General features: G+C 38.0%; 2 protein-coding genes across 4 annotated transcripts; one reads left to right on the top strand and one right to left on the bottom strand.

Annotated features, from left to right (window-relative positions):
* Positions 1-263: 263 nt before the first annotated feature.
* Positions 264-15,763, top strand: nprl3 (NPR3-like, GATOR1 complex subunit). 3 transcript variants are annotated; one of them, XM_075453518.1, is made up of 14 exons: positions 264-859; positions 1,574-1,643; positions 3,002-3,040; positions 3,729-3,861; positions 7,497-7,571; positions 9,008-9,161; positions 9,343-9,421; positions 9,521-9,658; positions 10,941-11,097; positions 11,635-11,741; positions 12,049-12,178; positions 13,876-14,065; positions 14,159-14,351; positions 14,656-15,763. In XM_075453518.1, the coding sequence occupies exons 1-14, from the start codon at positions 664-666 to the stop codon at positions 14,819-14,821; spliced, it is 1,827 nt and encodes a 608-aa protein (XP_075309633.1). In that variant the 5' UTR covers positions 264-663; the 3' UTR covers positions 14,822-15,763. The 3 variants fall into 3 exon arrangements, with proteins under 3 accessions (XP_075309633.1, XP_075309632.1, XP_075309634.1); XM_075453517.1 differs by having other exon boundaries at positions 268-859; positions 9,340-9,421; XM_075453519.1 differs by lacking the exon at positions 3,002-3,040 and having other exon boundaries at positions 268-859; positions 9,340-9,421.
* Positions 15,288-18,120, bottom strand: mpg (N-methylpurine DNA glycosylase). The gene is made up of 3 exons (XM_075453520.1): positions 17,690-18,120; positions 16,395-16,599; positions 15,288-16,133 (listed from the first exon to the last, which is right to left on the bottom strand). Exons 1-3 carry the CDS (start codon positions 17,948-17,950, stop codon positions 15,682-15,684), a joined length of 918 nt encoding a protein of 305 aa, XP_075309635.1. The 5' UTR covers positions 17,951-18,120; the 3' UTR covers positions 15,288-15,681.
* Between the last annotated feature and the right edge of the window lie 259 nt (positions 18,121-18,379).

Genomic DNA, 18,379 nt, shown 5'->3' with positions numbered 1-18,379 from the left:
GAACTATGGAGGTTGCGGTGCAAAACTATCAAATCCACTGAGGGCGAAAAAAGACAATGCTTTTTTTACATGTTGACTACTACATTAGCCTTTAAATCCCTTAAGCATTTCATATAAGATATATTAGATAGATTTATTATTAAAGACTCGTGGTCCAGATCCCATAGAAAAACAATCAATGATAAAAAAAGAAAAAAGAATAAAAGTACACAAAAAAGAACATTCACAAAATAATAATAATAATAAAAAACTAACATATTAATATGTTTTTACATAATTTATTATCATTATTATACAGTTTTTACAAAAAGACTGCATTTGCATTTCCTTTGAAAACACGGTGATTTGGTGTGAGGCATTGGTTTGTATATCTACACGTTATTGCTCTTGGTGAAATGGGGGGAACTTAAAGTCGACTTCCTTTTCCAGCCGGACATTTCTTCAAGTGATACATAACATTGCCAACGGCAGATGGATGAGCGGTTATAGCCAGGGTTAAACTAACTGTATTTACGTTAAAATTGTGAAGGGTCAGTGTCTTTGAGAAGCGAACATTCACCTTAAATAGAGGTTCGCCTGAAATAAGCTATCATTCTGTTGCTGTCAGCTCGTGGACACACTCAATTGTGGCACAGCTAACGTAGCATTAGCTAGAATGCTAACATGATGCTTAACCCATCAGACGGGTTGTCAGATGACCGAAAATCCATGTACAGTCAGCCACATAATAACGTATATAAAAGCGGAGACAAAACCAGCCCCATAAGCGTTATACTGGTTAGTTCTGGCAGCAGAGGGAACAAACTTCTTTTTCGGTATCCCTTTCAAAAAGTCGCTGAATGTCCGTCATCTCTCTCAGGTAGGCGTAGTATTAGCACAAACCCAAGACGAGCAATCTCAAATTTACTCAATAAGCGGAAACCCATGCTCTTTTGGTATTAGTTTTACACAGTTACTCTCTTATAGCTACCACATACAAATGCAATGCACTAGTATTGATACAAATCTCATAACCAAATGCAATAGCCAGATTTAGTTAGGTAATGTTTTCTTGTGTACGTTGTTCCTCTTCCTTTATGTGCTGTTGTGATTGTTTTTGATCTTAGCTTGTTGTCTCTATGGATTTAACGTAATTTCCCTTAAATAGGGAAAGGTAGTGTCCTATGTAACCAAGTCAATTTGCTTGCCGTTTTTCTTTAAAACACCGTGATTAACTTTGTTTATTTGGCAGTCTAATTTACTTGATGCCAAATGGCAGTATGCACAAAAGAAGTTAATCTTCACTGGCATTTAAAGCCAGAATGTTACAGTTTCGACTGGTGGAGATGGAGCGGATGGAACATTTTTATGGCAGGCTCATCAAAGTGTGCAGCAATGGCCACAGACTACCTTTTTTTTTTTTTTTTTTTTAAAGTTATAAGGAAAAAAAACCCCACAACAATAGGAAACTATGTCCTCGTACCAACGGACTATCAGTGTTTATGCGTATATGTCTCTGATATGATGTATATTTGACAAGGTAAACCTAAAATGTTTCACGATTGACTAACCCTTACCAACATCTGTCCTCAAGCAAAACAGAGAAGTCCATATGCACTGAACCCGACTGGAGATGTTCTTGAAGACCAGGATGGTGATTCAAGGTATGTTTGGCCTTCATATTATATTAATGTGTTTCTTAATTGACTGAAATGTACACAGATTATTTTGAAATCAAAATGAGTTTATTAAGCTCATTTCCCTTTCCTTCCCCCTTGCTTTTGTTTTTTCCACCAAAAATCAAAGTGTTGATGCATTTTAATCACTGTTAAAGTTAATATTTAAGAGCTTAAAGCAAAACTCTTAGAAATGTAAGCGTTATCACTTCATTTGTCTAAATATTGTTATTTGCCCAGCTGTTGTTTGAGCCTGCTTGTTTATCTGAACTGTTGAAAAGTAAGAATGCTTCTAAAGCACAACTTTAAATTACTTTATATTTCATTTGCTTTGTGATATGCAACATTTTTTGTGAAAAGTCTTGGCTTTTGCTTTACCTTCATTGTGCAGCCACTTCACAGATGGCGATGCTGGTCAGTCCTAGTCATTAGTTGGTTTAAGTTGGCTCCAAGGTTTTATTAAGCGGGAACATGTAAGAATTTAACCATCTTCTATCAAGGAACCGAGGCCTTTGGGACCTCCTCTTTTTTGCACAACTGACTCTATTTCTAAGATGTTTTTTTTTTTTTAAAGAGATAATAGGTGCATTGATACAAAACTATAAATTACTCAGGATAGCCAGCCTTGACTTTTAAAGAAATTCATGTTGTCACAGGGGGCATTGTTGAATAAATAACACGGGTGGATTGCCATATTTGTATTCGTTAATAACCTGGTATCAGTTTGCGTTTTCTCCCCGTGTATGCGTGGGTTCTCTCTGGGTACTCCGGCTTCCTCCCACCGTCCAAAAACATGCGTATCAGGTTAATTGGTGACTCTAAATTGTCCCTAAGAGTGAGCGTGCATGGTTGTTTGTCTTGTTTGTCTCTATGTGGCCCTGTGATGGACTGGCAACCTATCCAGGGTGTACCCCGCCTCTCGCTCAAACACAGCTGGGATAGGCTCCACCCCCCCCACCCCCCGCCACCCTGAGTTGGATTAAGTGGGTATAGCTTTATAAAGACCACCCTGAGCCGGACTGCATTATTTAAAGGGCTAGTTATGACTGCATGAACAAGTTTTATTTTATAATTTTGGATATTGTTTGAAATTGCAGTTGCATTCATTGCAGTTTTAAGGGCTGATATTTAAGCAAACGATATGAGCATTACTGCTAATTAGACTTATTTAGATTAAACAAGTAATGTGCTTAAATCATTGCAGACCAGCATTTTCACATCACAGTATCACATGTTTGTTTGGGTTGTTTTAATGTCCATTTTCTGCATTTAGCCCAACTGTGTGTTGCATTCTCCCTTTTGTTTGCTTTTTTTCTTCTTTTTTTGTGGCCCAATTCCCATTTCAGGGAGCAAACTCCTCTAACTGATGAACAGTTGGTAGCAGGGTAAGACCAAATCATTCTCAACCACCTTTCCTTCGCTTAGATCACCCTTGTCTTTTTTATCCCTTCTTTCCTATTTTGTGTCCTGTATGGATCTCCAACCCTGATCTTAGTAAAATCCCATTAAATGATCAACAGGGGATGAATCAATGCTTGGATTAGAATCATCGGTTTAAAACTACTTTGAACTGACATTGGTTATATTAATTATAGCATGTAGATTCAGCATTGCAATTTAAAATTCAAATCAAATGCAAACTAAAGTTAAGCAAATACTGCACACTCTTCTTTTCAAATTGTGGTGGTGGAGAAAGTCCATAGAGTTTAATTTTTCTGGAAGTCAACACTTTAATTTTTATCCCTTTGATCGCAGCATGAGTTATTTGAGTCAAACCAGCATGAGTCTTTCACATTCCCCATTCATGTATCAATTGCACTTTTTTCTGCCAGGAGGCCTCTTCCTCTTCTCTCCTCTCCAGTAGCCACAAAAGCTTTTTTATTTATTCTCTCATTGTTAAATGACATTAAAGTCAGATTCATCTGATGAATGCAACCCCTCTTGTAGGCAGATGTGTGAAAACTGTAAGCAAACAGCTAATATAATCCTTCTCACTTGTATCAAATTTTCCTGTGGTGTGACCTCCCTGCCTGCACTACGGTTTCTTACTGAGTCTGTTCTTTCTTGTTCGAGGTTCTCAGACATCATCCTCGCCACCATCCTTGCTACCAAGTCTGACATGTGTGGAAAGAAGTTTGAACTGAAGATAGACAATGTTCGTTTTGTGGGTCACCCTACCCTCCTTCAGCATCCTCCCATCATCCAAGTAAGAACGGATTAACCCTGATGAAGACATTCACTATTTGGTTTTAACCACAAAATATTAGCAAGGTGTTTTTGCAATTGAGTTTGTTGCTGCGATTTCTTCATCTTCAGGGTTTTAAAGGGACACTATGTAATAAATTAAGTCATTTATTAGCTCAAATCAACATATTCATTCATAAGTTAGTTCTCATTGGTGTAAAATGATCTCTGTCAAAAATCTCACTTATCCTCCTGAGTGAAGAATAACTTGTCTGTATCTACATAGAGCAGGTAAGCTCTATGGAGGCTGCCATGTCCTTCCGGTCTATGAAAAATGACGAAGTGCCGAGAGGGACATAAAGCACTTCGAATCGCGATTTCCCCACCAGGCCTACAAGCAGAAATGACGTCATTGTGACGTCATTTCCGCCAAATGGCTTATTACAGCCGCTAATGCTAAATAGATTTTATTCCTTGGCACATATGTCTTTGTGTTCATTAGCTTTCTTTTTGTAAGTGCATCATCTTCTTCTTTTTATTATTATTCCTATGCTCCCCCTGGATATCTTCTTTTTGGAGTTATGCTCACATTTGTAAACTGTTATTTTGTTGATTTACTAATAAAGTTAAAAAAAAAAAAAAAAATGCTAAATAGATTTTATCTCGTAAATGATCCCACTAATAATGCATTGATTGTTACCAAACTTCTGCCGTAGTACACATAGGCTCTTAACTCACAAAACGAGGCATTAGAAAGTTTGTAAGTTTACCGGGAGTTTATTTACCGCTGCTAATGCTCCTATTGCTAACGCTGCTAATGCTAATGCTGCGTCGACGTCACTTCCGGTAACTCCCGGAATATGACTAATTGCATTGCTTGCACACCAAAGGAGATGTTATGTTATCTGACATGTTATCTGTCATCTGTATTCATAGTGTTGTTGTATGTGTGTTATATAATCCTTTGTACTGTGTGTCTTGATTTCTTTTTGTTTGTATGGACCTTGAGTCTGAAGCTATAGCTTCTTGAATCTTGACACATTCCGCTTGCCGTAGTTCAAGAAGTTGCAGCGCACATTTGAAAACGTGAGGCGCTAGAGAGCAAATTCATTCAACTTTGCAAAATAAAATTGCACCACTAGATGGGGGAAGAAATTACATAGTGTCCCTTTAAGACAGTTAGTGTCATTTAAGATGAATTGCTGGCTCCCTGTGGCTTTAATGGTGCTTTCACATATCTAAATATACATTTTCTGTCCTCCACACTGTCTCCACACAGTCCTATCCTTCATATGTAGTGTCTTTTTTGCAAACTTGTGATCATGAGGGCATGTTGCACCCACTCCTTTCCTCACACTGATTACAATCACTCATTTGACATTAACTCTAGGCAGGTTGGTTATATACAAACATTCCTGGGGCGATAATAAGGGGCAAGAATAAACTGCAGTCAGTACTCATAGGATTGTCATGAACTTCTTTAATTAACTTTCATCTTTTGTAAATTCCTCTAGATTAAATAATTCAATAAATCCATCAAAAAACAATATTTTAATAGTTCAAAGTTCAATTATATACTTTTGAAAAATGTAAGCTATGATTATGATCTTGATCTTACATGTTTTTTTAATGCTGGTTGTGTTTTTGCTTTCCTTATTTGACAATATCACCAGCCAGTGTCACAGACTGACCTAGCTGTCATATTTCTAAGTGAATAGTTGCATAGTCTGACACATCACTGAGAGCGTTAGTGATAAATGGCACAAATGGGATCAGAGTTTTGCATTTTGAAACGTGGAGTAAGAATTGCAAAAGCTTTGTTGGCTTTGGGACTCGCAGAACCTCAGTCTGCTCTTTTACTAACTTGGATCTGCTTTTGGCAACAATCTGTGATCCTCTCGGATATTTTATCATTTTCATCCATCTTTTAAGGTGATTGGCAAAGTTTACTGGCTTTTTATATTTGTTTAGTAGCTCAACTATCAAACAAACTGGGTTGAATTTGCGGCTCTCTGCTTCGTAGTAATCTTTGTACCTCTGTGATGACAAGCTACAGAAACCCATCTTTAATTAAAAAAAGTCATATTCAGGTAGCTGTAACCAGTACTTAGTCTATTTATAGTTATTTCCTTTTCCTGTTTTCTTACCTGGCACAGCTTTTTCCTTTCTCCTCTGATTTTGGCAGTTTCATATTAATATCCATACATTCTGTCTGATTTTTTTTTATTTCATGTGAACTGCCTGCTTCTACCCACTTTAAAATATTTTTCTAATGACAGACAAATTTTAAGCTAATTCTATAAACCAGGGCTTGGCAATTACTGTGCTGAGACTGAGTCGCAGCAGATAAGGATTTTACCAGCCCTCCACCCACATCTATTTTAACTGTATTTGAAATTAAATAGCACATGAGCATTAAGAGATCATTTGAAATACCCTCGCTAATTCCAGTCTATTGAGTAGAATACACAGTTGCTGCCCCTGTTGTTTCTGGAAGTAGATCCTGTAACACATCTGTAAAAAGCTGCACATTCCCTAATTAGATCAGCTGTTTTGTTTCAGTGTTATTCAGTAGCCTCATCTCCACCAAAGCACCTTGCAATATCTAGACTGGACAGACTCATCGATGATGAGTCAGGAATTTTTTAATTTCATGAACCTTGATGCTTTCCCAGCAAGCCTTATATATTTGTACTGTAGTTAAACATCAGATGTATCATACGAATTCTCTGAAGTTTTTGTTCTTTAAGAATGCAGAAGACATCCAGCTCTTGGCCGCTGACCTATACGGCAGTAACTGAGTAACTTGTTGTTGCCCAGAATAACAATAAATTAGGTGTAGTTAAAAGCTTGGATATGTTGACTCATTTAGAATAAATGTGAGCGGGCCTATTGAGATCATTTTACCCCTACCCCCATCACACACACCCACACACACAGGAAAGATATATTACCGTATTAAATGGAAAAATTGATTCTCAAGTCCACTTTTTAATTGCAAGGTACAGCCTTTTGGGATGCGTTTTACTGTAGCTATTAGGTTGCGTTTAACTATAAAAAGCTTGTTATGGCTTGTTTTGTTTGACCACATCACTGGAAATTTGAATTTTGGCAGGTTCGACATAACTTCAGCAGTGCCCCCTACTGTTCTTTTAGTGTAAAAATTCACAGCTCATGTTGTCAGGGTGCTTTGCTGGGAGTGGAGATCATGACGAGATGTGAAAACCATGCATGTTTCATTTTTCTAGTTTCTTCAAAGTCCTTTAAAAAACAAAACAAAGTAACAAAATGTTAAATTTTCTAAATGAATTGAGTGAGTTTGCTGCTTTTCTTTGATTTGTGCTGATTGAACTGTTTATTTGTTTTTCTGAGTTTGAAAAATACAAGACGCTTGAATTTGTCATGCTGGACTTTCGATTTGTTTTGTGCCCTTTTTATATTCTTTTGACCATTTCAAAGATCAAAGCTATTTTGAGAAATTTGAAAACAATCTGTTGGCCCACATTAGTAATTGTGACTTACACTGTTGACCAAATTGTATAAAAGTTGCAGACTTATATTTTATTTTATTTTATTTTATTTTATAAAGCAAGTTTTGTTTTTTAGTTTTTTTTGCATGTGAAAAAAAATTGAAAATTTTCTCTTTTCTCTTTTCAGGTTTCTAAAACAGATCCTTCACCTAAAAGAGAAATGCCAACGATGATCTTGTTTAATGTGGTGTTTGCACTACGGGTATGAAAAATCTTCATATAATTTAAGTTTTAAGTTGTAATTGACCTTTATAATAAACCTCCCCTTTTGTTCTTTGTATTAGTGTTAGTATTATTGTATTAAAGCCTTAGTTGATACTTCAATATCAGGATTTACGTTTAACATTTTATCATATTTTTATTATTTTAATGATGTTTTACTTGTTTTAGCTGACTATGGGTGGGACATGGAGAGTTTGCATTCCTTTAATCTGTATTCTGTGAATGGGAGGGGTGTTTGCGAGTGATAACGCTTAACTATCTGTGAAATTATGGGAAACTCAAAGAGGAGGGGCCAGTTTATTATGCTTAATCATGCTTTTCAACAAGGCGCAGCCCCGTTCCTGCCCGTGCTGAGTCATGGTACCCAGTAAGACCACAGCTCAGATGGGGCTGAAATTGCTCAGTCATGTTTTGTACATAATATCTGCCCAGCGACGGTGATAGTTGTAGTGTTGAAACATCCAAAAAAACAAAAATCTCTTTATATATTTAAATTATAGTTTTAGGATTGTGTATTTAATTACCGGTAGTTGTAGTCATTTTTCATCTAAATGTTACATGTTAGAATAATTCAGAACATCATATGTTGTAGTTTTTATTTTTTAATACATTATATAACAGTGACTGGAATTCTGCATCAAATGCATATTTTGACACTTGACACTATTGTTGTTAGTAAAGTTTCCTAATTTGGAGCAGTGTATTAGGGCGGCCATGATCATGAAGTCATTTGCCATATAAATAAGTGCATTGGAAATTAAATGAAATTGAATTAAAAAAAATATATATATATAATTTGATGATTTAATCATCTCTGTCCATTTTTATGCCACTATTATACCATAAGACTGCTAATAATTGAAGAATTCACCTGACTGTTATTAAATATAACAAATATTTATTGGAGATAAATACAGGAATGTTAATACAAATATGGCTTTTTGCCTTTTAGACTTTCTAAACAACATTTTCACATGATAGCTATAATATGACCTCTGCCGAGGACAGGGGTGCGACGAGATAATGTCATCAAAGGAGTGTCAGTTTCAACAGTCAGTCAGTAGATTCTGTTAAATAGTGAAAAACATGGAAATATGCCTTTTTTGCCAATGTTACCAAGCTGTTTTCTGACAAGTGAATGAAGATGATTATGCAACAATGATCACAATTATCTCAAATGATTGCATGTACATGTTTATTTGATAATTGTGACTGGCTCACTGTGTAGCCTACAAAGTTTTTATTTCACACGAGAAGCTCAAATGTAATTTAGACATATAAATGATTTATAGACGCATAAATGAAATCAGCTACAGATGAAAGAACAGAGGTCGTAGCTGCCATGTAATTGGTAATCACGTAGCTCCCAACACAGTACCAAAATACTTTGGTTGATGTCATTGTTGACCTTTTCAGGCAAATGCCGACCCATCCGTCATCAGCTGCATGCACAACCTGTCTCGGCGCATTGCTATAGCCCTGCAGCACGAGGAGCGCCGCTGCCAGTACCTGACCCGAGAAGCCAAATTGATGCTGGCTGTCCAGGATGAAATTACCACAATGACTGAGAGTAAGAAACTCACTCATTATCCATAACAAATTAGTAGCTTTGTCTAAACCTAACAATTGTATATAATTTATCGTATATTATTTTTTAGAGCAGTGTAGCTTAACAGCTTGCTGACATTGTGGTTGTAATTTATATGTTTGAGTATATTCATACTGGGCTTCCTCTCTCCTGATGTCAGCAGATGGAAGCCCCCAGTCCCCATTTAGGCAAATTCTTCCAAAATGTAAGCTAGCTAGGGACCTGAAGGAAGCTTATGACAGGTTTGTGCTTCAGCATGTTACACATTTGTTTTCTTTTTCTTTTCTGACCCCTAACATGACATACTGTTCTTTGAGCTGACTCTGATTTTGGCTTTTCAGCCTTTGTACAACTGGTGTGGTGCGACTACATATTAACAACTGGCTGGAGGTGAGTTTCTGTTTGCCACACAAGATCCACAGGATTGGTGGCAACTATATCCCCCCAGAGGCATTAGAGCACAGCCTGAAGGCTATAAGGTATGTTTGAATATTTAATGCACATTATGTATTTTTTTTCCTGGTGTCATTGATGTAGTGTTTTATTTGACTAGCAGTCCACTTGAAGTTACTTATTCACAAAAAGTTACACAGGTTGAACAATTTTCATAAATGTTCTATGTGAAATAAGACTGAAAACTTAAGTTCTTGTACTTCTGACTGTGATACTTAAAGTGACCTATCATAAGCAGCCACAAGTTCTCCCCCACCAAACATAATCACATGTAAAAAGTTATTACATTTGTTAATAAAGATGAGGCTTCTTCTTAATCCAGTATTTATTATTGTAATGACTCTTACAACTCTTTTACAATAACATCCCACTAGTTTTCTTTTTTTCTTTAGAAAAGAAATGGAAAAATTCTTCTTTTAAAGAGTTAAAAAAGAAAAAGATTCACTTCCCCACATTTACCTTCATGACTAACTGTCAGTTAGCAATCATCAAACTGTTTTTGTTGCTGCTCACAAGAACCACAAATAATGTTTGACAGTAAGCTGTGAAAATCCTCACCTGATGTGGCTCAGGAAAAAGACAAATGATACGTTTATGTTTTTAACACACACAAAAACACACATGCTTTAAGCTTACCAACACGTGTAGACTTTTACAAAACTTTTTGCTTTAATTTCTCTTTAATTCATGTTGTTGGATAAACAGTTGATCGATAGGCCAGCTTGCCGGCTTAACAAGTCTCTGACCCTTGAAAGGGCTTTTCTAATTTTCGATCAGTGTGTTATGTCAGGGAAATGCTGTGTCTTAACCAGTTGTTGTCAATGTGGGTTTGTATTTTAGGCTTAAGTAGATAAGGGCGTCTAAAGAATCCATAAGTTTTCTGTGGATCATACTGCCCTCTACTGCCAGTTTGGCATACTTGCTGTAGTTTTGATAAGCATTTATCTCCTTGTTTACAAGTTTAATTTAAGTTTAAAGACATGCAAAGTCCAAACAAGCATGAGTGTATTTAGGCCACAAAATTTCACCATTTCTTGGCTTAGATATATTTGATATTTGATAAAACAAACCAAACCCAATGATTTGCTTAAAAAAGCCTTCTTAAACCTGAATAATTTTCTGTTAAACTGAAAACTTGTTTGTGTCTAAAATATTACCTTTTACATTACAACAGGCCTGAAGGGATTTATTAAAGTAGCCAGTTTGTTTACAGAGACATGTATAGACTTGATGTGGAAAGAGGGGTCTCTGGAGGTAAAAAGGAAATGCAGATGATTGAGAAGTAGTATGGTGTCTTTGGTCCTGCAGGCCATATCATGCCCTGCTGCTACTGGAAAGTGAGAAGGCGTTGCTCAGCCAGCTTCCACTGGACTGCTCACCTGCAATGGTCCGCCTGATAAAAACTTGCTCGGCAGTGAAAAATCTGCAGCAACTCGCTCAGGATGCTGACCTGGCCTTGCTACAGGTGAGGAACATTCGCACTCACACTTCATACGTCCTGCATCTCCTCTGTACTTCTGATATCTGAATCGTAGATGCCACTCTTTGACTTTGCAAGCCATATATGTAGAAGTTTACTTTAAAACTAGCTTCAGTAATTACAAGAAGTTGCATTGTATCAAACATTTTTTGTACTGAACATACACACACACACACACACAATGTATTCATAGTGCATGTATAGTAGAAGAAGGATCAATAGTCCCGATCCCCTTAGCAATATGTAACACCATTAAAATGGGTGCCAAAAACTCTTTTCAGCAATAGTAGAGATGTTGAGTGAATCATGAGTTGAAGATTTTTGGCCAGAATTGATTGTATTTTAGGCAATTTACTCCCATCTAGTGGACATTATGTAGAATGCATATCTGAGGGAATTCCCATTTGTGGTAAAAACAAACACATTTATTTTCCTGCAATAGCAAATGTTCAGTTTTAAAGGATTTCTCATTTAGGTCGTGTTATTGTCACGTCACAGATAACTTAACGTTTCCTCTCTTAGATCTTTCAAATTGCTGCTCACTTGGTTTACTGGGGCAAGGCCATCATCATCTACCCACTGTGTGAGAATAATGTCTACATGCTGTCTCCACATGCCAACATCTGCCTGTGAGTATGTTTAATCTGAAGCATGATGCTAATGAACCATAATAATGTTAAATATTCATCAATGTCATTGCCTTAAAAGTAAGGTTTCAGAACTCTTCTACTGTTAGAGTGACTTCAAAACAAAATAACTTGTTAATTCATCTTACCGTGCACTCTATTAGAGTTGGGTAATTGACAGTAATGTTCGTCTGACCAGAATAGCAACACTGTTAGAAAATATGGGAATAAAGAAAAACTAAAATTGAATTTAAAGAAATGTTTCAATAGAAAAGCTCTGTGTTATACTCTGCAATTTCTCCCTGAATAGATACTCCCCATTGGCAGAGCAGTTTGCCCAGCAGTTCTCTGGTCATGATCTGCCTTCCATGTTAGCCAAGTTCTCACTGCCTGTCTCACTGGCAGAATTCAGAAACCCTCTTGAAGCTCCAGCGCAGGAGGTAAGATCATTTGTAACAGCTGAATGCAGTGAATTGATTACTCTGAAATATCCCTAGTTTTTCATTTATCAATGTGGTTGATTATTTCGGTGAAATAACCTGATGTAAACATTTTATATAAACCATAATCTGTGTAAAATAGATTGATGAAGCCCCAATGACACCCCCTACTGTTTTGTAGACTCACATTTTGAAGCCTTAAGTTCAGTATTTGGGACATCATCAATTTAGTCTGTTTTAACCTGAAGTTATGAGCTGGATCTGACTGAGAACAGTGAACGTTTATCGCAACTAACCCTCTTTTAAAGCATATTGTGCTCTGTTGTCTAATTTACACTGAGAGGGACCATAAGTAATTAAATAAACGCCATGCTCTATTAAAGAAAACGTGAGACTACACATTAACTTTTTAAGAAAATGTTTGAAGTCACAATTAAAGTGAGGATTATACAGCAGACTTCTTTTGCAGTAACAAAAGTCGCCACCTGCTGGTCTGTAGGGAAAAGGCAGGTTTAGGAGACCACTGCATTGGTTTAATTTGTGACATATCCATGTCTTTGCTTCTGCCATTTTTAAAAAGACTCGCGATCTCCCGGTAGTCGCGTTGTATTCTGGGAAATATATCATACCCCTTCAAACGGAGTCTGCCTGGCCGAAGCCCTCCGTTTGAAGGGCTACAACGGAGGGGTAGGGCTAAGGGGAAGGGCTTTGGAAGAGTATTGGGACAACACTACCTCTACACGTGAACGCGTAAAACGGAGGGGAAGGGGTGAGGGGTAGGGCCAAGGGGTGAATTGGGATTGGGCTTAAGTCTGCGATGGAACATCTGGGGGCAGATGTATAATACTTTCCACTACCATTCATTGCCATAAATGGAAGCAGACACTCCCCTAATTTGTCATTTGCGTATCGAGACATTGTTTGGACCACAACTAAATGGATGCAATGAAGAACAGATAGGAAGGAGCACAGTTTTACCCGTAAAGCAGAAGAAAAAGGAAATCTGTTTTATTTGATGTGTGAGACTGTTATCACGAATAGAACAACAACAAAAGTAAAAAGCAATCAGCTCTGTAAACCAAAGGACCCTGCAGAGGTAAAAAGAATTGGCAAACGTGTAAACCAGCAGCTAAAACACACATCAGTGCACATAGCACATCAAGTCTACAAGAGGAGGACCAACAACTCCTGTTTTATCTGCATGATGGATGGCTGCAGTTATTTATAGAGCCCACAGCTGCTGGAAGTCTGTTGTGAAAACTGACAATGAGAAAAAAATCGTACTAAGAACCTCTCTCTGAAATTGTCTTTGATTTTTTTTTTGTTAAACTACGGGGCCTCTTTTTCAAATTTACTTCATATCAGAAACATAAAAACATGTGTACATATGGATTGAAGAATGCAAATGTGCGGATTCTCACCCCACATTCTTCCTTTATGAGTATCTGTGTGTGAGTAAGAAAATACGTACACGTGTTTATAAATTTAAATATAAATATAAAATTATAAATGGTTAAAACACATCAGCTCTATCGTCTGACTCCTTAATTTTTCATGAGAAAAAGAACAGTATCACGGCTCTTTCTCAATACTCTCTTTTTTTTTTAAAGCTTGTGGACCTGCAGCTAATTTAAAACTTATAATTCAGTGTTTATCCTGTCCAGAGCTGTAACGTTTTCTGCTCTGCCTCTGACCAGGCCCAGCTGATACAGATGGTGGTGTGGATGCTCCAACACCGCCTGCTTATCCAACTGCACACATATGTTTGCCTGTTGGTACAACCCAGTGAGGATGAGCCTGGAATGAAGGATGAAGAACTTCCACTGGCTGCACGAGTGGGAGGCCGAAGTCTCAGCACCCCGAGTGCTCTCAGTTTCGGTTCACCAAGTGTGTCCTCCCTTAACTCTTTCCTCTGCTCTCACAAATGTAACAAATAATTTTGAATGAACGTATGACCACATGTGTTCTCTATGCGTGTAGCCAGCAGTGATGACATGACCCTAACAAGCCCCAGTATGGAAAACTCCAGTGCTGAGCTGCTGCCTGGTGGAGACTCGCCACTCAACAAAAGGATGACAGAAACCCTGCTCACAAGCCTGTCAGAGCATGAAAGGCAGGTTATTCTTAACATCCCTGCTGCACAAAATCCAGAGGATCTGCGAATGTTTGCCAGGTAATGGAGTTTGCCTTTTAACAGTTTAGCTTATAACTCATAATGCTTGTCTCCTTGAGAATAGATACAAAAATATACAACAAAATGTGTTAACTGAGTTTTGTGAAATTTATCTGGAGTTAATTATCCTACTGTTAATTATTTGGATATTGAAAATCAGTGCTGTATGCCAACTACTGCACAGTAATGAAAAATGTCATCAAAACTTCAAAAGTCTTGTCTGCTGTTGATTTACACTGCTGATGAGGGTGAAACTCGAGCTCTTAACACAATTTTGGGCCTATTTTGTTGTCTGTTTTTTCAGGCTGCTGCACTATTTCCGCGGACATCACCACCTGGAAGAAATTATGTACAATGAGAACATGAGGCGCTCGCAGCTAAAAACGCTGTTTGACAAGTTCCGCAGTGTCCTTGTGGTGACTAACCATGAGGATCCCATTATTTCCATCTTTCAATCACCCACGGACTAGAGGCACAGAAATGCCTTCAACACTTCCCAACTGGAAAATGTGTCAGTTTAAGAACAGGTGCTCACAGCTAAGTGCTCTTGCTCAAAGATGTTCTTCAACAAGAAGCGGGCAGATTGTATTAATGTGTGGAGATTTACAAACTGTAGAAAGTATTTTCTATTTGAGCCAAAGGTTTGTTTACATGATTAAATTATTTTGTACATATCATATGCCTTAAGGGGTTCACTGTGAATACTGGAAGGATTAGTGCACGGGTTGTTGTTGGGGTTCAACATAATCTCCCCATCCCACATCTGTTGGATCATCTGTGTCTGCTTCAGAGGGGCATAATGAGTAATGATCATTCCAGACCTCCAGCTACCTCTTCTTCGGAATCCCAAAGGTGGTAAGAGAGAGACTGCAAGAAAGGGAAGAGTCTAAACATCTGACAGGCTGTTTGCTCTGAGGGAAACGGAGCGCTCCAAACATCTGTGAAATCACTGAGAGGGGAATTTAAATGTTTATTGGAAAACACAGATGAAGCTGAGGAAAGACTACTGAATGATTACAAGTACGACTTTTCTTTTACTGTCACTGAAAACCGGAACTTTACTGTAAGAATTAGCATCAACTAATGTTCATTAAATGTGAAATGTTTCAAAATTAGCAGACAAAATGAGTAAAAACGTTTATTCCATCATCTTAGCTTCTCAAAACTGAAAATATTATGAAAATATAATAGGAGTAACTTTAAGCATTAATTTCTCAAGTGTAAGACCTGGTTTGTCTTGACAATGCAAATAGAAAAGGGTTTTATTCTGTCTAAATGGTTGATGTTAAAAATGGGAACAGATGGCAGAGTAGTTTCAGGAATATTCCTGTTAAGGCCTTTTGACATTTTGCTGTTCTGCCTCAAACGGCACATCTGAGGGATCTAAATTGTTTATTACATTTCCAGACAGAGATTGTCTTTCTGCCTCTTTATTCACAACACTAACACATGGGTGACCACGAAGATAAAACCTCCATGGCTTCTTGGCCCATTCCCCATGGGACTCTATTCCAATGCGTGGTGCCGATACTATATCCTGGGGTTTTGCTGGACCAATGTCTGGATCCCTCTCCAGCCACGCCTCTGTGTCAGAAGCTAAGTCTTTACGGTCAAAACAACGAAGTATATTTAAAGCCTGGCAGAGCTTTGAGGGTCCATTGCACAGCTCTTTGTCCTTCAGTTGGCGGGCTCCCTCTTTGCGTCTGGCTGCCCTCAGCTCCCTCATGACGGGTTTGCCCTGCAGGGGCTCCAGTGAGCGCAGCAGCACAGCAGCACCCTCCCCTGAGTTAAACAGCATACAATATGCATCACTCAGCAAGGCTCCACTCCGTCTCCTTCCTTTTTCTCATTGCCACTCAATAATAAAACATAAAACTGCTTAATAGCTTTAAAGTCTCATATTTGACAGACACACACATGCTTTCAAACGCCTCTCTGACATCAACTTTGCATTTGCAGGCATTGGTTAGCATATTAGATAAATACATAGACGTGGCTAAATTCACACAAAATGAAGCAACCTTTTTGTGGAATGATTTTTACCTTCACTGGACACATTCATACAGAGGTAGATACCATAGATTGGATACACATAGATTGTGCCTGGCTTCATAAACATGGCTGTGTTCCTCTCGGTACGCTTGCCTCCTGCTGAGTGTGACGCCTTGTCCTCCCCTCCAAGGTAGGCTTCAGTTTCCACTATTCTCCCCCGTAGCTCGGTACCATCTGCACACCTACGGACCAGCACCTACCACGAGAAAGCACATTTAGTTCATATCGTGATTCATTATCAAGATGGCATATTAATAAAATTGTACTTTTTTCAATGATGATCGAAGAGAAAAATAGAAATGAAAAAGATTTGGCCTATAATGAAGATTTTGACTTGTATCGTAAATACAGCCCATCATATTTGTTTATAGCTGTGTATTTTGGTCCTCACTTGAAGCCCAAATTCGGTCCATGCAAGGCTTTGGTATGTTTAGTTCAGGTTTTACTTTTTTTCAGTTTATTAAAGCTCAGAAGCTAAAAAGGCATTTAAAAAAAAAAAAAAGGTCAATGAGTATTAAACAATCCCAGCAAAGTCCAATCTGTTTAGTGGTACAATGAAGCAGCCCCACTGGTCAATACATTACATTGATTTGTTTTTAACAGACGGCTACTTGCTACAAAAGCATACTATGTTTCCATGGGTGGAATCACAGGGGGGGTCAGAATTCCCCTGTACAGGAAAACAAAGTGGTTTGCCTCAATTTACCATTCAAAACCCAACTATATTGGTCTATATAATTTAAGTAATGCATTTAAACATGCAAGTTCTGGGCCACCGCCTCACGTGCCTGGAAGTGCTTTGGTTTTTACTAGTCTTCACACCCACACACACAAAACTACCCTCACCATAACTGTTTGTTGAGCAGTGTGTGATGCCAATTGAAACCAAAGGGTGTGTCCATCTTTTTTCTTTGTTTAGAGTAAAACACATTTACAGTTGTAACCAGACCACATTTGTTTCGCACCATGAACTCGCGGTTTATTCATGTGTGCATGTGCAGCCACTGAGTGAGCACAGTGCACCAGATGGGGCCACATGTGTCCCTTTATAGGCACGATACGTTTCCAAAAGCAGCATAGTTTGCTGCAAAAATCACAATTGCACGTATGATATATGTACGTAGGAAGCTTGGCTGCATTGGAATGGTTGCATATGGTGTCTTTTGTTAGAAGTAATATTTCTTAAATCTATCTTTAGACTAACTTGCCATAAACAGTCAGTTTTTACACATTATTTCTTATTAAACTAAAATGATGTAATATTAAGGGCGAGATGACAATATTACCTTGCCCAGGAAAGCTTTAGCCAAACTGATGCAAGGCTGCTTGAAGAAATCCTCCCCCAGTCTGTGCTGCAGGTCATTCTTGGTGAAATAATGACTTCGTTCTGTCTCGACATTGAGAGCATTTTCACATTTAATGTGCTTTTTCTGCTTGGTACATGAACAGTTCAGTTCTGTTTGGTTGCTATGGTTCCTCGGCGACGTTGACTGCTCAGGTGCTAGAGCTGCTGCTAATGCTAGCATCTTTCTCTTTCGTCCTGCCATAACCTTATCGTAAATAACGTTGAGCTCAAACGTTAAATTCTTCCACAACAGGGTGGTCGCGTCTTTATAAACTTAACAATACCTTAACGCATTTTAAAACATTTCCTTAGAACATTTATTCGAGTATTTTGAGAGTCGCTGGCATACAGGAAGTAGATGATTGCTTTGTAGTTCTTAAAGGGACCACTCACTATTTTAGACGAATGGGTATGAAATCACTGTTTCACCGTTCATTGTTACCATTTAGAAGCAAATTTTATGTTTCTTGATTATCTTTCTGCTATGAAGGATACTCTTTTGTTTGTGTGTCTGTGTTTTCAAAAATGAAAGAAAAAAAATCCAACACACCGTTGCTATTTGGAGTTTTCCTCTTTCTGTGCACAAGAACTACTTTGCAACCTGTGGCCTTTTCTTGCTGCTGTCTTATCT

Source organism: Odontesthes bonariensis, chromosome 21 (genome assembly GCF_027942865.1).
Source record: "Odontesthes bonariensis isolate fOdoBon6 chromosome 21, fOdoBon6.hap1, whole genome shotgun sequence".
In the NCBI taxonomy this organism is placed as follows: domain Eukaryota; kingdom Metazoa; phylum Chordata; class Actinopteri; order Atheriniformes; family Atherinopsidae; genus Odontesthes; species Odontesthes bonariensis.
The sequence above is the reverse complement of the archived record's forward strand: the minus strand, read 5'-3'. Positions and strand labels throughout refer to the sequence as shown.